Here is a 27157-nt window from a genome sequence, read left to right on the forward strand (position 1 = left end):
TTGCTAACATGTATCGATGCAGTAACGCCTTTTTCCAGAATGCAGAAAAGCTAAGACTTGGGACCAGAGAAATTATGGTAAAAAAAATTGGAAAGCTCCTGAGCTTGTGGCTGAGTTGGGAAATCCTTGGAGAGGAATTCCTGGGAGAAACTGAATTGTGTAAGGGTCCCCCATGCCTGGAATTGATGTTCAGAAAAGGAAGAAACTCCACCAGATGGGGAGTGGGAAAGGTAGTATGTTCCAGTTTTTAGCTGAGTCTTATTTGGGATTATCACCATTTCTGTGACTTCTGAACAGCTTTGACCTCCAGGACAGACCAAATGGACCCCTCTGATTTTCTCAGAATTGTAGTATTTATTTATGTCTATATCATATCTGCAGACATGTATTACGCAGGTTTCCTCTGCTGTGTTTCCTCAGCTGCAGTTTCATAATTTATTCTGCCATGCTCAGCATGTCCTTGACATACCAAACCATTAACTCAAAATCAGAAAAGTTCTGTGAGGTCGTTAAATTCTTTCCTGTGATGATCAGCCTGCACGCTAGCTGAAAATAAAGTCACTGGGCTGGCAGAGAAAAAATAATTGGCCTAAATGGTCACAGAAAAGTCCAAACAGAAGATTTTCTTTCCCTCTTCACTTGCAATGATTTATTTTCGCGGTTTTATGAGACTTTAATGAGGAAACCTTATCTGTACGCCTGGTAATTATCAACCAAATTTCCATTTCCTGCCAGAAAATCCACAGTAAGCAGAACAAAAATGGTGGAATCAGGAGACTGTTTGGCCTCTGACCTGTATGGCTGAGGAGTAACTCATTGCCACACAGAGCATGTGGCTAGCAAGCATGTCTGTGACTTCTCTTGTACACTTTTGCTTAAACTAAATTGCCACATTCAATTTAGTATAACTCAATACACGTAGGCTCAAACGCCATGAAGCATCCCGGACACTGTCCCATGAGGTAGCATTTGGGCAAGAGAAAGTACAACTTCCCTCTTCATAATTTGATATAATTTCTAGTCTCATCCAGTTCCTTCTGTTGGGTGAATGAGGTCATACCTGACACAAGGGTCTCACAAGAGGCCATTAACTTTGCGTTTTGGAAAGTTGGGTTTTTCAACATAGATTGCAGCTCTTGCCTGTGAGTGACGATGCTACAATTTGGGTCACTGAGGAAAGCTGCCATGGGCACTGACTCCAGACTTAGAGGTGTGGATGTCCTGGCATCCTGAGATTCAGGTGGAGAGCTTGTCGATGCCATGGCGTCGGTCTCTGGGACCTCTAGAACAGAAGGGACAAGAGGGGGGCTCAAATGAGCATCCCAGAGAGATGGAGGCTGTGGGAGTTGAGTCTTTGTAGAATTGTAGGGTACTGCAGCACCCACAGCGGCCAGGAAGTCAGAGCACATCTGAATCCTCTGTTCTAGTTTAGTTAACAAGGTGAGAATCCTTTTTTCTTACACTTTTCTCTAGGTGTAAAATTTGTCATGCTCCGAAATAACCTACAAATTTATCTCTGCTTGTTCTGTCATTGAAAGAACTTTTCTCATGCTTTAATTGTGTCTTTATTGGCATTTGGGGGCCAGTGATGAAAAAAAAACCTGAATAATAATGTAATGACTTATTTTAAATTAAAGAAATAATTCCCAAAAATATTTCTCCAGTCATCACAGGTAACACTGGGTAGGTTTGTACCAGGTGCAAGTTCTACTCCAGGAGAAAATGAAATGGCCCAAATTTGCTCTTCCCCCCTCTAGAGCAAGGAGTATGATCCCTTCACTCTGTCTCTGCATCCGTCCCCATCCTGCCCTTCCCCACGGGACATGGGTAGGAGCGAGACGCCGGGAGCTAGAGGCTACTATACAGCATGCAGTGGCCACAAGCTTTGGGCATTGCTGGGCTTTTGTTATCTTTTCAGTCATTAATCAATGTACGTCCTTTGACTCCTTCTCTATATTGCAGGAGTGTTTATATTTGGCAGGCTTCCGGGACTAGTGAATGAGCTGGGCCAGGGCTGTCTGCTCTTCGTCTTTCTTGAGGGGCCATTACCATTAAGTCACCTGCTATGACAGCAGTGTAGAAGGGGCTCTTGGCCCACCAATATCCTCCAGAAGGAGCACGCTCCAAGATCAAGGCGTTCTATCAGTTAAGACCCAGACAGTGTCCTGATCTGGAACAGTGCTGTCTAATAGAAGTATAATGAGAGTCACATAAGTAATTTTCGGTTTTCCACTAGTGACATTTAGAAAAGGATCAGGAAACAAGTGAAATTAATTTAAATATATTTTATTTAACACAGTATGTCCAAAACATTGTCATTTCAACATGAATGAAATAAGACATGAAATATTTGAGACATAGATATATATATACACACACACACATATATATGTATATATGTATATGGTATGAAGTCCTTGAAATCTGATGTGTATTTTATACACACATTAAATCTCAATTCTGACTAGCCACGTTTTAAATGCTTGGTAGCCACATGTGGCTAGTGGCTACTGTGTGAGACAGCATGGATCTAGAATGTTTATTTATTCCAACTACGCAGCCTCAGTTGGTTGCCTTTTGTTGCCATGGGTATGTGAGTGACTGTATTTAGTCATGGTGGACACTTTGCCCCCACAAAATTGTGCATTCCCTGCCCTCTGTTATTTTCTCTCCATTATCTCATTCTGGACCAAAATTTAGAGCTAGAGTTAGAATTCTGGTAGTCCCAGCTCTTCTCTGCCTTCAGAGAATGATGTGACCATTAGTTCACCACAAAACTTCCTAATGGAAAGTTTAGACTACTGATTCCCAAAGTGTGGTAGGATTAAGAATTTGCTGATTAAAATGCAGATTCCTTGGCACAACTCCGGATGCACTGATGATAATTTCTGGAGATGAGGTCTGGAACTATGCCTTTTATCAACATCACCAGGTGATCTAATACACATCAGAGTTTGACAACACTAACCTAGACCCTCCACTGAGGATGGTTTGTCTAGGAACTTCGGGTTCTTTCTCACTCAGTCTTTGTTCAGCTTCCGGCGACAGACAGCCCCCGTTCTCCCCTTGGCAAGGATGCTGCTCAGTCGCTGTCCCATATTTTATAATCACCTCGCTCACAGTCAGCCGCATGCAGAGACCTATATAACACCCAACAACTGAGAAACCGCTCTGCGGTGTATTTTTAAGACTTGAACTCTCCCTTTGAGCTTCTTCCCTCTATTTTTGTGTGTGCCAAGATAGCTCTGTATGGTGCAACACCTGAAACTTAGCCACTTTTCTCTCAGGGGCTTTTAGGATATTTATAAACACCTTCTCGTTAATCTTCATTGCACTCCTGTAAAATAAATAACAAGTGAGATTGCCTTCATTTTGCAGGAGGGAAATTGAGGCATCAGATAGTTTACTTGTAAAGACACTTTGGGGCCAAAATAAGTGATTAGATCACTTTTCTTTTTGGCAGCCATGCCCGTGTCTTCCCCTTCCCTGACCACTAAACTCTTGTGGTCACTGAAACCCGTGGAGAAGAACTTCTGATAAAAACATTTTCCTGAAGATGCCGCATGTGTCAGCATCCTGCCTCCGGTGACAAGATGGTTGTTTCCGGGCTATGCTGGAAGACTTGAGGCAGGAGGTGTGCTGTTCCATTTCATACTTGCTGTGGTTTGGATCTGGGTCCCTGCCTGAATCTCATGTTGAATTGTAATCCCCAGTGTTGGAGGTGGGGCCTGGTGGGAGGCAACTGGGTCATGGGGATGAGTGTCTCATGAATGGTTTAGCACCATCCCCCTTAGCACTGTCCTCAGGACAGTGAGTGACTTCTTGTGAGATCTGGTTGTTGGAAAGTGTGTGGCACCCTCCTTGCTTTCTCTCTTGCTCCTGCTCTGGCTGTGTAATGTGTGTGCTGTCCCTTCACCTCCTGCCATGATTGAAGGTTTCCTGAGGCCTCCTCTGAGGCCAAGCAGATGCCAGCATCATGCTTCCCGTACACCCTGCAGAACCATGAGCCAATTCAACCCTTTTTCTTTATAAATTACCCAATCTCAGGTACTTCTTTATAGCAAGGTGAGAATAGGCTAACAGGATACTTCTTTGGGATACCGTGTCTTCTGGAAAGAAGTTATCTATAGCTCCCAAGTACCTGCAGCCCAGTGATGAGCATTTGAAATGAAAGCGTGGAGGTCTTGCCCTTTCTCTCTACCTCTGCTTCCCAGCAGGGCTGACAGAGCATTCCTCACTCAGGGCCATGGCAGCCACAGGGAGGGCATCGAGTCTCACGTGGGGATGCTGGGCTGTCGTTTCTTAATGTAGTCCAAAGCCATTTCTGCCTGTATACTTGAGGAATCTTTCTGTCAAGAGAGAGGAGTGTGTGCAGAGCGACCCCAGAGAAGGATTCCTTTCAACAGTGTTTGAATTGCTGTGTTTTGTTTGGCTGCTTGATGATCCTTTTTCAAAACATACACTTTAATGCAGGTATTTTATGTGTGTGTTTTCATAATATAATTTCCTTCTCTGTCTTTTTGTTTTAAAGCTCTTCTTTTTCAATTGTAGCTTCATTTTGATCATAAGTTCATTATAGAAATTTGTAAAATACAGAAGGTATAAGGGTGAAAATTAAAATTACCTACACTCTTACCATCCCCAGAGATAACCACTACTATTTTGGTATGTTTTCTTTAGTTTTTTCCTTGCTTTTTAAAAAACATATTTGATATTTGACATGACCAATATAACTAAAAACTAGCTTTTTTTCTAGAAGCCTTGGTTCATTTCTTGGACTGTGATGTTTATTCACAGACCTGGGGTTTGAGAATGTCAACGGATATGTAATTGTTTCTAGGTCTTTTTGGTGAAGACAACTAGAAAATAGATATTTAAATATAAAATCTCCATGAGTTTTTACTGGTATTCCTACTTCAAAAAAATCTCCATGAGTTTTTACTCTTACTCTTTTACTTTTTTATGTAATCTTTTCTATTTTATATCTGCATCTTCTTTCTTTCACACTGAGAAGCCTGGTTCTCAATGACACAGGAATGATATGTGTATTAGTCCATTCTCACGCTGCTGATAAAGACATACCCGAGACTGGGTAATTTATAAAGCAGAAGAAGTTTAATGGACTCATAGTTCCATGTGGCTGGGGAGGCCTCACAATCATGGCAGAAGGCAAAAGCCATGTCCTACATGGTGGCAGACAAGAGAGAATTGAGATCCAAGTGAAACGGGTTTCCCCTTATAAAACCATCAGATCTCATGAACATGAGAACAGTATGGGGAAAACTGCCTCCTCATTCAAGTATCTCCCACTGGGTCCCTCCCACAACACATGGAATTATGGGAGCTACAATTCAAGATGAAATGGGTGAGAACACAGCCAAACCATATTAATGTAATTAGAATATTCCATATTAATTCATATGCTTTATTCTATCTTACTTATACGATCATCTCAGAATAACAATACAAATACTCCCACCACCAATGTGATTACTGAAAACAGTGTTTTTACTACATATATTTTCTCTATTTATCCTCCCCCCATTTTAAAACAATTGTACTATGTCTACACTGTCAAGACACAACCACTGCATGATGTATGCTCACCTCTGTTCTGTATTGACTGTACATTTACTGTTCATTACTAGAACTTATATCAGTGTTTCTCTGGTCATTTTTATTGTCTGAATCTTGTTCTCTAGTAGATTCTTCAGAAAGGATCCATGAGGGCAATATTTTCTAAATTCTTTCATGTTGATAACAGGATGTGCCTTTCATTCTTGAGAAAATCCATTTTGCTGGTCATTAAATTCTTGGCTCACATTTTCTTTCCATTAGTATTTCAAACACGTTAGTCCATTTTCTTCTGCCATAAAGCATTGTGTTTGAAAAGACTTTTCATTGTAAATTGCTTCCTGTTTTTGCTTAGATGCCCAGAAAGACTTTTCCTTGTCTTAAATTCCAGTCTAGTTTGGTTTTGGTATTTGTGGTTCTGGTTGATATTCACAGGTATGTGGCGTGTTCTTTTAGTGTGTAGTCTCAGGTATTTTCTTTTTAATTTCGGGAAAGTTTTCTCGCTTTGTTGGCTTCCCAGCTCATTTTCTTGTACTAACAATATTTGAGGATCATCTGGATAGATGGAGAAAATAAAGAAGCCTATGGTGCCAGTAAATTCACTGTTTTGGAGCTGTCCACACTAGTTAACAACCTTACTGATGCCCAAGACTGTATTGTCTTTCATGAGCTTGTAAAAATTGATGTGAAGCCATCAGATAAAGATGTGCGTGAAGAAGACATAGAGAATAGAGGATTTGAATACCCACACCTTCCAGCACCACAGATTAATGATTGCTTTCCCAAATATACCTGTTCCTGTCCCAGTGGGTACAATCTAAAGGAAAATGGCAGAGAGTGTCAAAGGATCACTGTGACCACTCTGGTATCAAAAGTCAGTGTTCCTCCAAAAGGGACTTCTGCTGTCTGGGTCATCCTTCCCCTTTTGCTCTAAGCAATGGCAGCAGTAGGTGGATACTTAAGTGGCAGAACTGGCAACATAAGAACATGAAAGGCATGATCTTTGACAATCCTGTGTACTTGAAGACCACAGAAGAGGACCTCTGAATGGACGTGGGTAGACATGGTGCTTCTGGTGGATGCACATGCCCAGTAATACCAGTCATAAGCACAGATGATGACTCAGCTTGACTTCTAAGACCAGTCTCGACTTTTGAGGTCCACATCACTAATTCCCTACTTTGGAAGGGTAACAAAGCCAGAAGATGAGGCCGTTTCTTCCTCCAGCCTGGGGGAACCTTAAGATATCTCTGTTGTGGATAAAGCTTGTGTATTTGACCCTTGCTGTGGTTTGAGTTTGTCCCCATCAAAACTCATGTTAAAATTTGGTCCCCAGTGTAGCAGTGTTGGGAGGTGGGGCCTAGTGGGAAGTGTTTGGGTCATGGGGGTGCAGTCCTCATGAATGCTTTCAACTCATTCCTTCCTCACAGACACTGACATGATGCAGGCCTTATAGCTATTGGTAGCTTGACCCCATCTACTTGTATCTTGGGGTTCTTGGGGATACTTTGTCACTCAGTTTTGTTATAAATGTCTGTCTGGTTGATTTTGTTGTTCAATATTCAGGGATTCAGGGAGATTTAAAAAAAACAGTCTCTGCTGCCATTATTACCGTCCCAGAATCTCTTTCAACTTTATTAATTTTTTTTATTAAAAATGAGCATAATGAGCCTGGGGCTCCCTCTCCACCAGGCACATCCCCAGCCTTGCACAGCTCTCAGTTGATAGCAGGTTGCTCTTCCTCTGGTGCTCAGAGCTCCATTTTCACAGATACTATCTAAGTGCCCACCCATCAGCCACCGTTTCTTTTCCATATCCTTAAAGCAAATCACAGCCACAATGAGCTACCCACGCACATTCTCCAGGGGATCTCTAAAGGTGCCAATTGTTATTTTTGTCAATGCTTTGATTATAAAATTGCACAGGTTTTGAGACACCTATTTTAACCTCATTTTTTCCATAAACCCCATGACATTTAGTAACACAGCTTTACAGAAGGTGAAAATTTTCAGTAAAACATATCTGATGTTATTACAGAAACAGCTGCATATATTCATGTATGACACATGTGAAAGAGCACTTGAAATCATTAAAGATAAATGTATAGAAAACTACACGAGTGAATAAAAAAGGACAGTTGCTAACCCAGGAAAAAACACATGGTATTAAGAAATAATCACTGCAAAGTGAACAATGTTGACATAATCATAATATTTGAAACACTGATTATCATTCTAAGTACAACTTGTGAAATAATCACAGTGAGAGGAAAAGATGAGTGCAGTGGGCACTAGGAGTCAATAGATGCTGTCTAAAAATGTAAGAAATAATGTCATAAACATATTGATTACAGACAAAACATGGAGATATATACCAGAAGAAAAACAAAAACTGCTAAAAGATCAAACCCAGAGGACTTAAAGGAAGGGAACATGGAGTTACTGTTTTTTTTTGTTTTTTGTTTTTTTTTTTGTTTTTTTTTTGAGACAAGGTCTTCCTCTGTCACCCAGGCTGGAGTGCAGTGGTGAGATCTTGGCTCACTGCAACCTCTGCCTCTCAAGTTCAAATGATTCTCCTGCCTCAGCCTCCTGAGTAACTGAGGTTACGGGCACCACCATGCCCAGCTAGGTTTTTTGTGTGTATTTTTAGTAGAGACAGAGTTTTCCCATGTTGGTCAGGCTGGTCTTGAACTCCTGACCTCAAATGATCCACGTGCCTCAGCCTCCCAAAGTGCTGGGATTACAGGCATGAGCCTCTGCACCCGGCCTGATTTCTAAAATATGTACATGCACTATTTCCTTGTTAATAATTTGAGAAAAAAACATTTTAAAAGCCATGCTGAATACAAGGTTATGTACTTTTCAAGGTTCTTATATTAAGTGCCAAATTGTTCTCAGAAAGGATACATTAATTTAACATTATTGAGATCATGTATCACCTCTGATGTGTCATTCCATGTGGATGGAATTCCATCACGGCAACATGCCTGACAGCTCCCTGCTACAATTTGAAAAGAACCTTTGCCAATTTCATAGGCAAAATTAGCATCTTATTTATTTACAATTTTTATTACACTTGAAGTTATGTGATTTTAAAAATGTATGTAAACTATTTGTATATAGTAATCGATGTCCTTTACTCATTTATTTACTGAGATATTAATGATTTTCTTTTTGATTCATATGAATTTTTTAAAGATTAAGGAGGTTGAGCATGGTGACTCATGTCTGTAGTCCCAGCACTTTGGGAGGTTGAGGCAGGCAGATTGCTCAAGCCCAGGAGCTGGAGACCAGCCTGGGCAGTATGGCGAAACCTTGTCTCTACAAAAAATACAAAAATTAGCTGGGTGTGGCGGCGTGAGTCTGTAGTCCCAGCTACCCAGGAGCTTGAAGTTCTAATGAGCTGTGATTGCACCATTGCACTCCAGCCTGAATGACAGAGCAAGACCCTGTCTCAAAAAAAAAAAAGGAAGAAAGAAAAGATTAAGGAAATTGACCATTTATTATATTTACTATAATTTTTTCCACTTTGTTCTTTTCTTGTTTAAGAATCAATTCAACTTAAATTTGCTTAATTTTTGACACACAGAAGTTCAGAATTTTTATACTTCTTTTTGTGGTTGCTGTCATTGTTTCTCAAGATTTAAAAGTTCATCTTCTCTCTCCCACCACTCATACCAGCATCCAAAGGTTTGATGAATAACATTTTATTACCACACTTGACTTGGATGGCTGCCTTTTGCTGGGATAAGGACATTCTGTATTTGCAGGGGAGAAAACAGACAATACTTCTGTCCACCATCATGGGTATGCATATGTGAATGAGCTCCAGAACCTCTAGAAGTGATTCAGAGAAGAGCCTCATCAACTCTGACAGTTGCTGTCCTGTGGCTCTGCTGGCCCTTCCCAGTCTTTGAGAATCCCAGCAGTGGCAGCTCTGTTATGTTATTGGTGCTGAGCCAGCCCTGAGAGCTGCTTTCAGCATGGCCTTTCCCTACAAAGTAAGGGGTCTGACCTGCATGACATAAAAGCCCTTCATTAAGTATTTGCTTAGTACATTTTATTGACTCTAAATGGCTCTCTCAACATTAAGTTGTCTGGTCCCTGCTGGACTTACTATGATCTGTGTTAATTTGATTGCTAGATTGAATTTTCTTAGGTCAAGCTGATGAATAAAATAGTTTTCCCCAAAGACAAATAAAATCTCATCAGCCACAAAATTTTATATCTTGTGGCTCAGAAGAAGGCCTGCTGCCTCTCTAACTACACTCCCCCAAATATTTTGTTCTGGCTACACCAATGAGCTGTTTCTTGTTTTGCCAGTAGATACTTCTGATCAGGACTAGTTGCAAACAGTCCACAGCATGGCTCCAAGTGAACTGTGATTCACTCTAAGGAGCGTTTTCATCTTCAGTGTGGTTTGTTTCAAAGCAGAAGCCATTTTCTAGCCCTTTTTTTGTTACACTGGTATTAAAAGTACTAAAGAACTTGTAGCATACTACATTAGATGTGTTTATGAAACATAGCAGAACACAATTAATTTCCTAATCTGCACAAATTCTAATATTAAAATTATGTAAAGCATAAATGCTCCCTTTGGATTCTTAAAAGGGCCTAATATCTACTAGTATTTTTCTTCTTTTATTAAATTTTTTCCTGTTTTTCATTCCTGGTTGAACATTATAATTACGTGGGAATTTTTGTTAAATATCAGCACTTGGCTTCCCTCTAGGCCTTTTGAATCAGAATCTGCAGGGTGGAGCCTGGACATCAGTACTTACAGATAATGTCCTCCAGTAATTTTGGACAGCCAGTTTTGAGAACTAGTGACTCCAGTTCAAAAATTTTAATTCATGATGACTATCATACGATACCCACAGAGAGACAGCAATCCTGCTTAGGAGTGTATAGAGGCCATCTGATGGGAGCTTTGGGGTCATCTGAAAATAGCATGGGGGACCACCGGGGGACAGCTTGGTGGGGGATATGCCGAGGGTATGTCTGAAGCTGTTCGCAAAGCAAGCTTCCTGTTTGGACTTATTTGTCTCAGTCCATTTGTGCTGCTATGACAAAATACCTTAGACTGGGTAATTGATAAACAAGAGAAATGTATCGCTCACAATTCCAGAGGCTGGGAAGTCCAAGACAGAGGCATCAGCAGAGTCAGTGTCTGCAGAGAGCCTGTTCCTCATAGATGGAGCCTTCCTTGTGTCCTCACATGGCAGAAGAGGGCGAGGGCGCTTGTTCGAGGCTCTCTTACGACGCAGGAGAGACCCTACATCACCCTCATGATGCAGGGTACCACCTCGTCGTCATAAGGAGGAGGCCTCCTCGTCTCCTTTTCTCTGGACCTGCGCCCCTGCCCTGTCTGCCACTCTTCCACGTCTGTGGGAGTGCAGGAGGTGCTTGGAGCACCCCCTCCTTCAAAGACAGGGTGGAGGCTCAGCTCCCTGCGTGTCTGCTGACATCACCCTGGGGCCAGACATTCTAACCAGCAGAATGTCAGGCGAGAGAGGAGAGGTGGAAACAAGGTTATTTCCACTTCCCGACGCTGCCGCAAGGTAATGAAAGGCAAATCTGACTCTGAAGGTGTGAGAAGGAAGGAGATGCTGAGTGGGATTCTTCCTCCTCCATATGCTCAGTCTGGGTGTTCAGGACTCAGCTCCTTTCTGTTGTCTCTTATAGGTGTAGGAGAAATGACAGTACAAGTGTGTACCAGAGTTTTGTTGAAAAGTTGAATCAAGTGTGGTAAAGACAGAGCTCATTTATCTTTTCTTCTTTCTCCCCATGGCTCCATTCCCTTTAGTATATGCCTGAAGAGGGAGGCTGCTGGAATGTCAGAAAGAAACCCCTGCCCTCTGGATTTCATGTCATGCAGCCTGTCACTTCTCCAATCCTGCTACTCTCTGCAAAACCTTTTCTGCATCCAACTTCTCCAACCCATCCCTACTCTGAGGAGCACTGTCCAAATTTAGGTGATCTGACCAGAGCATCCTAACCTGTTTTGCTTTATTTACTTATTCAATCATTCATTCATTTATTCAGCAGACAAGTATCAACTATTTTGTGGCAGCCTTTGTTGGGTGTTGAAGGAGACCCCCCCAAATGAAAAGATACTATCCCAGCTTTTGTTTTGTTTACAGAATAGAGAAAACTTGAAAACAAATGATTACAATCGTGTGAGTTGTTTTGTAATAAGCAAGACAATAACAAGAACCTGAAAGCACACCAGCATTTCAGAGCATCTGAGATCTGAAGGATAAATGTTTGCTAGACAGGGTGGGCAGGACATCTGGACACAAGGCCAGCAAGACAGTTGAGAATGGCACAGCCAGGGGCTCATCTGTGAAACTTGTCAGGGAGCATAGAGAGACATAGGGGAAGCCAAGCCCCAGAAATGAGTTGGAGGCAGAATTTGGAATTTAAGTCTATAGGAATGAGAGAGAGAAAGGTGGCTTTGAAGCCGGTCAGCAACCTGCTATTGCTGAGAGACAATTCTACAGGCAAGGCAAAGAGCCGACTGCAGCAGTACGTCCAATGGCCAAGAGTGATGTCCTGAAGGAGGCAGCAGGTGAGGAGCCTGGCAGGAGCACGGGTCATTGAGCTTCCTGTCACCAGCCCCTCTGCGTGGAAGCAGGTGCCTTCTTTCATTACATTACTCCTGTTTTCCCTGAAATGCTCTCTATGCATTGCCTGGTGCAACAGGAACATTTTGTCCCATAGAAATGAAAATTCAATCTGCTCAAAAATGCAATAATGTGGCCTGGTGCGGTGGCTCACGCCTGTAATCCCAGCTCGTTGTGAGGCCGAGGCGGGTGGATGGCCTGATGTCAGGAGTTCGAGACTAGCCTAGCCAACAAGGTGAAACCCCGTCTCTACTAAAATTACAAAAATTAGCCAGGCATGGTGGCAGGCGCCTGTAATCTCAGCCACTTGGGAGGCTGCCACAAGAGAATCGCTTGAACCCACAGGCGGAGGTTGCAGTGAGCCGAGACTGCACCATAGTACTACAGCCTGGGGAACAAGAGCAAAACTCCATCTCAAAAAAAGACAAAAACCAAAACAATAATGGAAGAATGCAATGACTATAGTGTAAGTTCTTTGAGGACAGTAACCATATTTTTCTCTTCTGTGTATCCCCAGAATACAGCACAGTACCTGGTGTGAAGGAGGAATTCAATAGATTTTTGATGAGGCCAGGTGCAGTTGCCTCAGGCCTGTAATCCCAGCACTTAAGGAGGCTGAGGTGGGAGGATCCCCTGAGGCCAGAAATTCAAGATCAGCCTGGGAAACACAGTGAGACCCCGTCTTTACAAGAAATTTAAAAATTAGTTGGGCATGGTGGTGTGCCTGTAGTTCTAGCTACTCAGGAGGTTGAAGTGGGAGGATGGCCTGAATCCAGGAGTCGGAGGCTGCAGTGAGCTGTGATCACACCCCTGCACTCCAGCCTCTGGGCAAGTGGTAGTTTGTTATGGCAGCCGTGGCTTGCCAGCAACCACTAGAAGGTAGGAAGGGACAAGGTGACAGAGGCTTGCCAGCAACCACTAGAAGCTAGGAAGGGACAAGGCGACAGAGTGAGACCCTGACTCAAAAAAATCTTTGATGAGCTGGATTGACTCCTGAACAATTGGAAGGGTGTGTTAGTTTCCTGTGGCTGTGATAACAAACCACCACAAGCTGGGTAGCTTTAAGCCACAGAAATCAAGGTGTCACAGGGTCACGAGTTGTCCGAATGCTTGAGTGGAGACTCTGTCCTTGTACCTCCCTAGCGTCTGGCGGTTGCCGGCAAGCCTTGGCATTCCTCTGCTGGCAGCTGCACTGCTCCAGTCTCTGTCTGTCACTTCCCTGCCTTCTTCTCTGTGTCACCGAGTCCACATTTCCCTCTCCTTTAAGGACACCAGTCATTGGATGAGGTTCCACCCTAATCCACCGTGACCTCATCTTAATTGGATTACATCTGCACAAACCCTATTTCCAAATAAACTCACATTCACAAGTACCTTATCAGGGGTAAGGATGGGAACATATCTTTTGGGAGGGCCACAGTTTAACCAACAAAGGGTGCTGTGTGTGCTCTTCTTCTGTATCTACAGGTCTGAAGCTTCTTTGGAGGGACTCCTTCCACATGGGGCAGGTTGTTCTAGAGGCAGCTCCAGAACTTCAAATAATTATATTCCACAGTCAGCACACCGTTTTCTAAGGGCTAGATTCATGCATTCTTGCAGTGTTTGAGGGCCTACTGTGTGCTGATGCTGCTTCAGGATCTGGATGTGCAGAGATGAGTAAGCCAGAGAGCTCTGATCAAATACAATTGTTTGTGTTTTAAACTTGCCAAGAGCGTCATGGACTCTTCTGGCAATTATAGGATTAAAACATAGTTTAAAGAGAAAGGAATCATTTTTCTTTTTGCCAAGATGTAAACTAAGATGCATGATTGGGAAAATGTCATCTTATAGGATCGTGCGTACTGACAAGGGCTTATGGCAAAACTGTGGAGCCCAGCTTGGAATGCCCGGAATCTGAGCACGCCAGGGTGACAAACAGAAGTAAGGATGGGTGGTCTGAGGGAGGGGAGATGAAGGGGAGCTGCGGGATGGATTGCAGTGGTGCTGGGGGCCCTGACAGTGGATCAGGCCAGAAGGAGTCCTCCTGAGCTGTCCTGGTGGCCGCTGGAACCACCAACGTGATGGAGCTTCTCCTGGGCCAGTGAGTGCCCTGGGTGGTACAGGAAAGAAACACACTGGAACAGGCATTCCGCATTCAGGTAACCACCCCAGGACAGCTGTGTGTTTGTGCCTTCTTCCTCTTCGTGGCTTTCCTCAAAGGGTGGCATGGCCTCGGGCTGCCATCACACCCTTCTTCCCCTTGGGCCTTCTGGCCTGACACTCTGTGTGCCTCCCTGCCTGCCTCCTGGTTCTGATTTCAATCCTTGTACTCTCAGCAACTCATCTCCCCTGTGTCAATATGGAGAATGTGTAACAAATGGCCTCTGTTCAGCGGAGGTGGGACGGCTGACACCTATGAATGGACCTCTGGACAGCTCCCCCTGCCAGGCTAAGGCTGCAGGGACCCAGACAGTGACAGCAAGCAAAGAAGCTGCATCCTGGCCTGGGATTCTTGGAGTACCCACCAGCTATAAGGGACAAAGGCTGAGATGCAACATGAAACATGGACATAAATGTGGTTGTTTTGTATAACCCCCCCTGCAAATAACTGGGAGCAACGTTACCTCTCTCCATAGTTTTTTTACTTGGTGACACGCAGCATATATATGAGAATGAAGGAAGGATCTTGGAGATCATGGTTCCCACACAAATTATAAGCACCATTGCTAATGTGTGGTTACAGTAAAGAGTCCTATCCAGTTTCTCAACTGTCACTCCCCGCCCCGTCTGAGGATTATGAGACAACATAGCCAGCAGGTAGAGTTCAGTATGCAACAAAATGAGCGGCTGTCATCCTGGCTGTCACCTGGTGTACCAGAGGCTGGTGTTTCCTACTTAAGGTCTGAACAGACTTCTGCCTTTAATCATTCCTGGGCCGGGTTCTATTAATACGTATCAGGCAAGTATGAAAAAAATGACTAGATTTTTTCCCAAGCAATCAAAAGTAGTCTCATATTATTTTATATTACTGTGTGAGGTTTACATTCATTTGTATACCATTTGTTAAATCCTTAATTCTAAGACTTGAAAATGAACTACGGAAATCTACGTCCGGTGCATTTAAGTTCAGGATTCAGGGCAAACTACTGCAAGCGACCAACGTAAACTTTTCGCCGAAAGGCTGCAGAAGAATGCAGGTATATGTGACAGGTCTGAAAGCCCTCTACAAGATGTTTCGCTCTACTAACGGTGAATTATTTTGGTGTGAGAAGCAGAGCTGCTCATCCAATGCAGAAATAAAGCACTGAATTTGATCCATCAAATTCAGACCCTCAACTAGCTCACATGCCCAAGCATAACCCTTGTCTTTGCAGAGCCTGGGATGTGTCACCGTGATGGCACTGTGGCCACACTGCAGTTCTCCAGGGTGAGCCTGTGGTTCGTCCATAAACTGTTAACAGTTTCTACACCCGCCAGCTCCCCATTGCTGTTGGGCCTGGTTCAGGTCTTGCCTTTGCTGGATCCCTCAACAGTAGGTCTCACAGTGACGGAAGCTGCTTCTGGCCCTTGCACCTTTTAGTCCTCTCAGCCAGGAATGTGCATGGAAGTCATATTCCCAGGGCCAATGAGGCTCCATGTGAAGCGGGCAGGGGGTGGGGCCTCCACTTCTAGCATCCCTTTATTTTCAGGGACGTTTGCTGCAGTCCCACCTCCGGCCTTTCTCCACTCTTCACACCCTCGTCTCCCCAGTAGAGGAGAGATGATTTACCTTATTGGGGAGCTTCAGAAGGAGCCCCTTCCCTGCTTCTCTGAAGGGCCAGCTGTTCTCTGGCCTCTGCTTCTCTGTTCTCTGAGTCTCACAGGTGCAGGGCCTTGGTGGGCAACCCTGTGTAATTCAGAGGTGAGGTATTATAAACCATATTCTCCAGTATCCATCAGCCTTGTTTTAAGAAAGAGGATATTTTACTCTCCATCTGCCATACCCTGTGTCTACCTCAGTGAGTTTTCAAATTAGTTAGGGTGCAGGGGTGGCAATTATTAGGGTCCCTCAGACCCCAACATCCTAAAAAGAGAGAAAACAAGCTAGCTTTCTGCTTCCAAGGAAACTATGAGACAGAGAAGAAAAATAGAATTATTTGCATATTTGGCATGCAAAAAACTTCATGCAAAATAAAATGTGTATGAATGCAAGGAAATAGAAATAAAGATAATTGTGAACCATAACATTGCCCAGTGCTAAAGGGATTCAAAAGTGAAGTAACTGAGGGAAAATGGGGTTAAAGAAGAAGGTCAGAGTTTAGATTAAAATGTTGAAGCAGGGACTTTAGAAAGTGGAAGTGGGCCAGCTGTGGTGGCTCACGCCTGTAACCCCAGCATTTCAGGAGGCTGAGGCAGGCGGATCACCTGAGGTCAGGAGTTCGAGACCAGCCTGGTCAACTAAAAATACAAAAATTATCCGGGTGGGGGATGTGCGCCTGTCATCCCAGCTACTCAGGAGGCTGAGGCAGGAGAATCGCTTGAACCCGGGAGGCGGAGCTTGCAGTGAACCGAGATGGTGCCACTGCACTCCAGCCTGGGTAACAGAGCGAGACTCCATCTCAAAAAAAAAAAAAAGTGGAAGTGGAGTGGGGTAGAGGGGTGGATAATAATAGGGCAGGGGGTGAGGAATGCAATAAAATGCAAGTAAAATGAATAGTCATTCGCTCATTGAACAGGCTGACAGATCTACGCATGCCAGGCCTGGTTAACCCTGCTAAAAGTGTTAAATCGAGACCATGGACGCTCACTGAAGAGTTTAGAGCCGAGGAATGGCCTGGCCTGACTTGCATGTTAGAAAACCCCTTGGGTGGAAGAGAGGAGAATGAGCTGAAACCTTAAGATTTCAAGGAAGTCTGATTGGCGGTCACTGCATAATGATAAGCAGAATGATAAGGTGGAACTTCTAGTTGGGGTACTGGGGAGAAGGGGCTTGTGAGGCTGCTACTGGCTTCTAGGGTGAGGCTGTAAGAGTGCTCTGGGAGAGGCTGGGTGAGCTTCGGTGGTGAAGCTGGATGGAGACTGGACTCGGGCTGTCCCAGGGATGGTGGTGGAAATGGGGCCTCAACACAGGCTCAGCTGGAAGATGGTGCAGAATCCTAAGGTAGGGTCCCCTGCAGTGCTTCTAGGGGATGGGAGCTGTTTTCAAGAACATTAGGGCTCACCTTCTATAGAATATATTTCTCCTTGAATTTATGGGATACTCATTTTAGTGTTCCATACCGAGTATTCTGTAACCAGAAAGACAAAATTTAAATTTCTGAAGTGATTTGGATTTTTTTTTAAATAAGTGTTTTGGTCAACAGAATAATTTAAACATTTCTCTAAAAAGTAGACACGCTTTGCAACAAGTATTGTGGGGACAGCTGGATATCTACATGGAGAAGAATGAAGCCGTGTTCTTTCCTCACGTCTAACACAAAAATTAACTCAAAGTGGATCACAGACCTAAACGTAAGAGTTAAAACTTTAACACTCTTAGAAGAAATTAAGGGAGTAAATCTTCATAATCTGGGTTTAGGCAAAGCCTTCTTAGATACGACACCAAAAGCACAACGGACAAAAGAGAAAACCGGTGTTGGACGTCATCAAAAGTTTAAACATTTTCTGCTTCAAAGGATGCCATCAAGAAAGTGAAAAGAAAGCTCACAGAATGGGAAAAATATTTGCAAACCATATATCTGATAAGGGACTGGTATGCAGAATGTATAAAGAATGCTTACAACTCAAAAGACATAATCCAATTAAAAAACGGGAAAGTTCAAAGAGCTAAAAGCAGAACTACCACTGGACCCAGCAATCCCATTACTAGGTATATAACCAGAGTAAAATAAATTGTTCCACCGTAAAGACACATGCATGTGAATGTTCATCGCACCACTATTCACAATAGCAAAGACATGGAATCAACCTAAATGCCCATCAATGAGAGATTGAATAAAGAAAATCTGGTACATATACACCATGGAATACTATGCAGCCATAAAAAAGAATGAGATCATGCCTTTTGTGGGAACATGGAAGCAGCTGGAGGTTATTATTCTTAGCAAACTAACACAGGAACAGAAAACCAAATACTGCATGTTCTCATTTACAAGTGGGAGCTCAATGATGAGAACACATGGATACGAAGAGGGGAAAAACAAAACACTGAGGCTGTTTGGAGGATGGAGGGTGAGAGGAGGGAGAGGATCAAGAAAAACAACTAATGGGCGCTGGGCTTAATACCTGGGTGATGAAAAAAGCTGTTCAAACCACCATCCCCCACCCCTGACATGAGTTTACCTATATAGCAAACAAAACAAACAAAAAAACATGGGAAAGGATTTGAATAGAATTTCTCCAGCAGAGACAGACAAATGCCAATAAGCACATGAGAAGATGCTCAACCTGACTCATTACTGGGGAACTGCAAACAAACCCACCATGAAATTCCACTTCACACTCACTAGGATGGTTGTAATTAAGAAGGACAGCTAGTACCAAATGTTGGCAAGGATGTAGAGAAATTTGAACTCTCCTACACTGTTTGTGGGAAGGCAAAATGGGGCAGCCAAGTTGGAAAATAGTCTGATAGTTCCTCAAAAGTTTAGCATAAAGTTACCATCTGACCTAGCAGTTCCACTCCTAGTGACAGACCCAAGAGAAATGAAAACGGGTCCACAAAAATGTGTTCACGAATGAAACATATGATGAAAATCAAAAAAGTTAGAAAAACTAATGTCCATCAATAGCTGAATGAATAAATAAAATGAAGTATATCCATACAATGGAATAATTCTTTGTAAATGAAAGGAATGAAGTACTGACTCATGCTGTAACCTTGAAACCCTTATGCTAAGTGTAAGAAGCCATCTGCAAAGGACAACATATTGTGTTATTCTATGAAATGTCCAGAACAGGCAAATCTGTAGAGCCAGAAAGTAGTTTCGTGGTTGCCTGGGGTGGCAGTGGGAGGAAATGGGGAGTGACTGCTAGTGTACTAATGGGTTTGGAGTTTCTTTTTGGAGTGATAAAAATGTTCTAAAATTTGTGATAGTTGCACAATTCTGTGAATATACTAAAAGCTGTTGAATTGTACACTTCAAATAGATGAATTGTATGGTGTGTGAATTCAATCTCAATAAAGTGCTATATTTTTAAAAAGTTAATATGCATAGTATATTTAAAAGGTAATTCCCTCCCTCCCTCCCTCCCTCCTCCCCTCCCTCCCTCCTCCCCTCCCTTCCTCCTTCCTCCCCTCCCTTCCTTCTTTCCTTCTTTCCTTCTTTCCTTCCTTTCCTTCCTTTCCTTCCTTCCCTTCCTTCCCTTCCTTCCCTTCCTTCCTTCCTTCCTTCCTTCCTTCCTTCCTTCCTTCCTTCCTCCCTTCCTTCCGCCCTCCTCCATGGTTAATTTATAAGCCTGAGATAGAATATGTTTACATCCATGAAATAAAGTATAATTATATTGTTAGTTGGGTAATAAGAAAAGATAGCAAGCCAAAAGTTGAAAGTTCACTTAATTTGAGGAACTGCAGACAGAGAGGATATCTAAGGTTTAAGCACATCTCCTTAATGACATTTATTCATTTTTTATTCAACACATATTTATGGGACACATATTAAACATTTGAGGCACTGTACTAGGTGCTACTTTATGATTTCACAGCAATGTATATTTTCCATAGCACACACCTGAGACCAAGTTTTAAATGTTTTATAACCAGTCTGTTGAGGCTACCTCCTTCCTTTTTTCTAGCAAGTCATTTACAGTAGCTGACTTTGGTCTATCACAAATTGCTTACAAAGATAAAACCCACACTTGGAAATCTCTTGCTATTTACAGAAATGCAAAGCGCTTTCTTGGAAAATTCATAAAATAGCTGTGAGCCTTGAACAATGTCTGAATGTGTCTTGTAGCACCGTTGGGGATCTCAGAGCCACAGGGAGTGGGGTGTGGAGAAACCGAGTCTGCCTTTTGTGGGTCCTCCCTCCACCACTGGGGCTGCAGATCTACTTTGGTTTAGGAGGACTGAACACTTGACCCAACCGAGGCCCCTAGAGATATGGGCTGATTATGAAATAGCTCTCAAGAGAACTGGGTCTACTGGATCAAGTCAGAACCCACCTTTTCTCAGAGCAAACCCAAGTCTTGGGTCCATGTGACTTCAAAGTGCTATCTCAGGACCACCCTAGACCCTCTGAACCTGCATCTCTGGAGGTGGGTCAGATGAGGCCTAAAAGTCCAGGAAGTTTGCGAACTACTCTCTGTGATGAACTCAGCTCTGAGGTGGACTCCCAAGGTCCCTTCAAAAGCAAAGGAAACTAGGACCTTATAATTGAGGACTGTTGGAGGCTAAAAGGAATCCCCTGGGCTTGATCTAGTTTAGGTCTTCACAACTTAATTGAATTGGATTCCGGAGATTAGGCATATGGACAGGAAGAGTGGCCACTCATCTCATCTTTATTATTATTAGTAGTAGTAGTAGTATTTTGTCTTTTTATTTTTTACTTGAAGTTCGGGGATACATGTGCAGAACGTGCAGGTTTGTTACATGTGCCATGGTGGTTTGCTGCACCTATCAATCCATCATCTAGGTTTTAAGCCCTGCACGCATTAGGTATTTGTCCTAATGCTCTCCCTCCCCCTGCCTCCTACCCCCACCCCCCTGAACAAGCCTCGGTGTGTGCCGTTCCCCTCCCTGTGTCCATGTGTTCTCATTGTTCAACTCCCACTTACGAGTAAAAACATGCGGTATTTGGTTTTCTGTTCCTGTGTTAGTTTTCTGAGAATGATGGCTTCTAGCTTCATCCATGTCCCTGCAAAGGACATGATCTCATTCTTTTTTATGGCTGCATGGTATTGCATGGTATATATGTGCCACATCTTCTTTATCCAATCTATCATTGATGGGCATTTGGGTTGGTTCTAAGTCTTTGATATTGTAAAGAGTGCTGCAATAAACATACGTGTGCATGTGTCTTTATAGTAGAATGATTTATAATCTTTTGGGTACAAACCCAGTAATGGGATTGCTGGGTCAAATGGTGTTTCTGGTTCTAGATCCTTGAGGAATTGCCACATTGTCTTCCACAATGGTTGAACTAATTTACAGTCCCACCAACAGTGTAAAAGCATTCCTATTTCTCCACAGCCTCACCAGCATCTATTGTTTCCTGACTTTTTAATAATCATCCAAAAAGAGCCCGTATAGCCAAGACAATCCTAAGCAAAAAGAACAAAGCTGGAGGCATCATGCTACCTGACTTCAAACTATACTACCAGGCTACAGTAGCCAAAACAGCATGGTACTGGTACCAAAACAGATATATGTAGACCAGTGGAACAGAACAGAGACCTCAGAAATAACACCACACATCTACAACCATCTGACCTTCAACAAACCTGACAAAAGCATGCTATGGGGAAAGATTGCCTACTTAATAAATGATGCTGGGAAAACTGGCTAGCAGTTTTGCAGAAAACTGAAACTGGACCCCTTCCTTACACCTTATACAAAATTAACTCAGATGGATTAAAGACTTAAATGTAAAACCAAACCATAAAACCCTAGAAGAACACCTAGGCAATACCATTCAGGACATAGGCATGGGCAAAGACTTCATGACTAAAACGCCAAAAGCAATTGCAACAAAAGCCAAAATTGACAAATGAGATCTAATTAAACTAAAGAGATTCTGCACAGCAAAAGAAATTATCATCAGAGTGAACAGGCAACCTACAGAATGGAAGAAAATTTCTGCAATCTACCTATCTGACAAAGGTCTAATATCAGAATCTACAAGGAACGTAAACAAATTTACAAGAAAAAAACAACCCCATCAAAAAGTGGGCAAAGGATATGAACAGACACTTCTCAAAAGAAGACACTTATGAAGCCAACAAGCATATGAAAAAAAGTTCATTATCACTGATCGTTAGAGAAGTGCAAATCAAAACCGCAATGAGATACCATCTCATGCCAGTCAGAATGGCGATTATTAAAAAGTCATCTCATCCTTAATCTGAGGCTCATTCCTTTCATTTGTCCTCGGTAGACAAACCCAATTATCTTTGTCCTGGAATCAGCAGTGAAATCGAAAAGTAATCCAGGAGAAAAAGTGTCTATACATATTCCTAGCAGATTTTACTCCTATGGAAAAAAACACATTTAGAGAAAGTGGAATTTTCCTAAGGAGAACAATGTAATTTTAAAACAAAAATAAAAGGGAACAAATTTTCACCAAATAATTAAGCCATCAAAAATGTATGCATTATTGAAATAAAAAGCTTTATTTCTTTCCCTCAATGTCTGAATTTTCTTTCTTGTTTACCAGGATTCATGATTCTTTTTGTAACTTGTTCTCAGTCATTTATTCAGTTGAGTAATTACACTTTGTCAGACAAATATCTAAAGTTTTATTATGTAACTTGCAGATTTTCAGAACTAGTGAAGGAGGAAAATGGCAAAAGAGTTCAGGAAAGACAAAAATGCAAGACTGTGTCTAAGTTTATGCCTCTCGAGTTTTTTTTTAATTTTTTTATTTTTTTTATTATACTTTAGGTTTTAGGGTACATGTGCACAATGTGCAGGTTTGTTACATATGTATCCATGTGCCGTGTTGATTTCCTGCACCCATTAACTCGTCATTTAGCATTAGGTATATCTCCTAATGCTGTCCCTCCCCCCTCCCCCAACCCCACAACAGTCCCCAGAGTGTGATGTTCCCCTTCCTGTGTCCATGAGTTCTCATTGTTCAATTCCCACCTATGAGTGAGAACATGCGGTGTTTGATTTTTTGTCCTTGCGATAGTTTACTGAGAATGATGTTTTCCAGTTTCATCCATGTCCCTACAAAGGACAGGAACTCATCATTTTTTATGGCTGCATAGTATTCCATGGTGTATATGTGCCACATTTTCTTAATCCAGTCTATCGTTGTTGGACATTTGGGTTGGTTCCAACTCTTTGCTATTGTGAATAGTGCCGCAATAACCATACGTGTGCATGTGTCTTTATAGCAGCATGATTTATAGTCCTTTGGGTATATACCCAGTAATGGGATGGCTGGGTCAAATGGTATTTATTTCTAGTTCTAGATCCCTGAGGAATCGCCACACTGACTTCCACAATGGTTGAACTAGTTTACAGTCCCACCAACAGTGTAAAAGTGTTCCTATTTCTCCACATCCTCTCCAGCACCTGTTGTTTCCTGATTTTTTAATGATGGCCATTCTAACTGGTGTGAGATGGTATCTCACTGTGGTTTTGATTTGCATTTCTCTGATGGCCAGTGATGAGCATTTCTTCATGTGTTTTTTGGCTGCATAAATGTCTTCTTTTGAGAAGTGTCTGTTCATGTCCTTTGCCCACTTTTTGATGGGGTTGTTTGTTTTTTTCTTGTAAATTTGTCTGAGTTCATTGTAGATTCTGGACATTAGCCCTTTGTCAGATGAGTAGGTTGCAAAAATTTTCTCCCATTCTGTAGGTTGCCTGTTCACTCTGATGGTAGTTTCTTTTGCTGTGCAGAAGCTCTTTAGTTTAATTAGATCCCATTTGTCAATTTTGGCTTTTGTTGCCATTGCTTTTGGTGTTTTAGACATGAAGTCCTTGCCCACGCCTATGTCCTGAATGGTATTGCCTAGGCTTTCTTGTAGGATTTTAATGGTTTTAGGTCTAACATTTAAGTCTTTAATCCATCTTGAATTAATTTTTGTATAAGGTGTAAGGAAGGGATCCAGTTTCAGCTTTCTACATATGGCTAGCCAGTTTTCCCAGCACCATTTATTAAATAGGGAATCCTTTCCCCATTTCTTGTTTTTGTCAGGTTTGTCAAAGATCAGATAGTTGTAGATATGCGGCATCATTTCTGAGGGCTCTGTTCTGTTCCATTGATCTATGTCTCTGTTGTGGTACCAGTACCATGCTGTTTTGGTTACTGTAGCCTTGTAGTATAGTTTGAAGTCAGGTAGCGTGATGCCTCCAGCTTTGTTCTTTTGGCTTAGGATTGACTTGGCGATGCGGGCTCTTTTTTGGTTCCATATGAACTTTAAAGTAGTTTTTTCCAATTCTATGAAGAAAGTCATTGGTAGCTTGATGGGGATGGCATTGAATCTATAAATTACCTTGGGCAGTATGGCCATTTTCACGATATTGATTCTTCCAACCCATGAGCATGGAATGTTCTTCCATTTGTTTGTACCCTCTTTTATTTCATTGAGCAGTGGTTTGTAGTTCTCCTTGAAGAGGTCCTTCACATCCCTTGTAAGTTGGATTCCTAGGTATTTTATTCTCTTTGAAGCAATTGTGAATGGGAGTTCACTCATGATTTGGCTCTCTGTTTGTCTGTGATTGGTGTACAAGAATGCTTGTGATTTTTTACATTGATTTTGTATCCTGAGACTTTGCTGAAGTTGCTAATCAGCTTAAGGAGATTTTGGGCTGAGACAATGGGGTTTTCTAGATATACAATCATGTCATCTGAGTTTGATGATCCACTTTTAATGTAATCCTTTGAGTATCTCTTAGGGATTCTTCCTCCACAATGGAGGAGAGTGGGCTCCACTGAATTCATTGGAACACCGTCCTTTAAGGAGAAAGAAACTTTGAACAATAGATGTCTTTTTCAACAACTACTGCCAATGTTTTGAAAGTTCTCATTTGTTTTCAGCTAGATAACAAAGGCTGAAGAGTAGCCTTCTTTCCAATTGATCCGATGGTTTACTGGCGCTTTTAAAACACATTACATAAATCTTTAGAAATCTTTTGTGAAGGTAAATTCAGTATTTTTAAGCAGTGATCCTTTGCTCTCATGATTCATGGCATGGAGACAGCACCCAGCCTTCCTGAATCAAGGTGAATGTTGATAATCAGTTTTCAAGGTAACACACCATATAAGGCCTCCATTTTCCAGAGGAGACCTAATATATTGCCTTTTCCTGACAAAAAGACTCACTTGCAGATGTACCTCAGTCAATGCAAACTTTTTTTTTCTTTCTTTCTTTTTGGGGGTGGGGGGTAGGGGATGGGGTCTTGCTCTGTTGCCCAGGCTGGAGTGCAGTGGTGCCATCAAAGCTCACTGCAGCCTTGACCTCCTGGGCTCAAGTGATTCTCCTGCCTCAGCCTCCCAAGTAGCTGAGACCACAGGCATGTGCCACCATGCCTGGCTAATTTTTTAAAAATCTTCTTTTATGTTTTGTAGAGATGGGGGTCGCCCTGTGTTGCCCAGGCTAGTCTGGAACTCCTGGCATCAAGGGTCCGTTTGTCCCTCCTTGGCCTCCGAAAGTGTTGGGGTTATAGGTGTGAGCCACCGTGCCCAGCCCAAACTCATTTTTTAATGCAGTACTAGTGTATGCAAGTATATCTATGTAAATAGATATGAATGATCATGTAAAAAGGCAGTTATTTCTTGTGTTACAAGTTCTCCTATAGCACAGATGACTAAGCTAAAAATATTTCAACTCAGCCTCAATGGCTCTTCTCAAAGGTATCAAAAGAACTTAGGTCTCAAAGGTGGTGCTTTGGCCAAACTGTTTCCTAATCAAACGACCAGTTAGTTGGTCAGTGACTGGGATGCTGCTCCATCATGCTCTCTCTGTTCTCCACCCAGCACCATTTTCTTTGGAATTCTATGCCACTCAAAGACTGTCGCTGAGCAAGCAATGCTGCAGGGGTACTGGTGCCCAGGATTGAGGCTTAGTGCACCACTTCTCCGAGCAACCCACTGAGATCCTTGCTGATGCCTCCACATTCTCATCAGTGAACCAGCCCTTTCCCAGCCTATAATGTCATGTCAGGGATTGCTCTTGTCTGCACCCTATATTGGGAGCCACAGAGTGGCAGCGTCTGAGGAAGCCTTTGCACAGGTGGATGGGCAGGGAAGGCAGGCAGGCCATCCATTCGTCCATCAACATGCAGGGCCTGCTATGTGCCAGGCTTCATGCCATGATGTACTATGTGTGATAAGTCTCACAGAAGCCCATGTCCATCAGAAGCTTTTCTGCTCCTCAAGTCAAGGGAGAAATTTTCGTGCACTCAGTCTTTGGGAGGGGACTCGTGTCTTTCACCTTGTTCTATGAGTTCTCCAATCCTTAGTGATTTATTTATTTTTTGATTGATTGGTGATCCATGCTAAGTTACGTCCTTTCTGGAGCTCAGTGTAAGATGAAAATATCCCATGAGCTGGGTCAGAAATAGACAGTAGCTTTTGCTTTCGTGCAGACCTCCTTTTATCAGGGTTGGAAGGAACAGTACAGGATTGTGGCCACAGACACTGACGATGGCTCCTGGTTGGGGACGGGGCACAGACAAGGGCCTGGTCTGAGGGGCTCCTTTGTGCAAGCTGGGACAGAGGGGCCCAGAGCCACAATATCCACTCCAAGTTTGGTTGCTGCGGGAGCAGGTCCCTGCTCAGAGAGTTCATCCTGAGTAACGTGAAAAGAAAGGAGAAAATGACATATAACTGAAGAAATGGAAAGCTAGGATTTTCCTACTTTCTGGAAAAACAAGGTTTGTATCTTTTTTAACAAGTAGGAACTCTTATGTATAGAATTATCCAAGAATAATATATTTACAATGTGCACAGCCTTGATTGTGTTAATGAAGCTATTATTCACATATAAAATGCAAATCATCCGGCTTTGGAGGCCCACTTTGCTGATGGTGTTTTTTTTGGGACAAGCAATACGATCAGTTACGCAAGCAGGAAGAGAAGAATCAGGGCCAGGGCGCAGTGGCTGGGCTGGACAGGTGGGGCGGTGCCTGCGCGGCCCTTCAGCATGCACATCACCCTGGACCAGGATCCATTGTTGGGTAGTGGGGTGATGCCCACCACGTTGCACATGACGTTGTAGACGTCCACTGATCTGATAGGAGCGGCTCTGAAGTTGGATTTGAAATCTGAAATGGAAAGGCAAACGAACAAGTTGTCATGGCAGCTCCAGGGCAGATGTGGGCTGAACACA

General features: G+C 42.7%; 1 protein-coding gene and 1 long non-coding RNA gene across 11 annotated transcripts in view; one reads left to right on the forward strand and one right to left on the reverse strand.

The window, feature by feature from the left end:
* The window catches only part of LOC134736389 (uncharacterized), a 57598-nt gene that overhangs the window by 26281 nt on the left and 4160 nt on the right, over positions 1-27157 (forward strand). The window lies entirely within an intron of this gene.
* The window catches only part of ENPP6 (ectonucleotide pyrophosphatase/phosphodiesterase 6), a 213052-nt gene continuing 208358 nt past the window's right edge, over positions 22464-27157 (reverse strand). For all 10 annotated transcript variants that reach the window (XM_063637756.1, XM_063637752.1, XM_063637751.1 and 7 more), the window contains one exon: positions 22464-27092. In XM_063637756.1, coding sequence (XP_063493826.1) covers positions 26887-27092 — 206 coding nt within the window. In that variant the 3' untranslated portion in view covers positions 22464-26886. The remainder of the gene's footprint in view (positions 27093-27157) is intronic.

This window comes from Symphalangus syndactylus, chromosome 4 (genome assembly GCF_028878055.3).
Source record: "Symphalangus syndactylus isolate Jambi chromosome 4, NHGRI_mSymSyn1-v2.1_pri, whole genome shotgun sequence".
NCBI classification, from domain to species: domain Eukaryota; kingdom Metazoa; phylum Chordata; class Mammalia; order Primates; family Hylobatidae; genus Symphalangus; species Symphalangus syndactylus.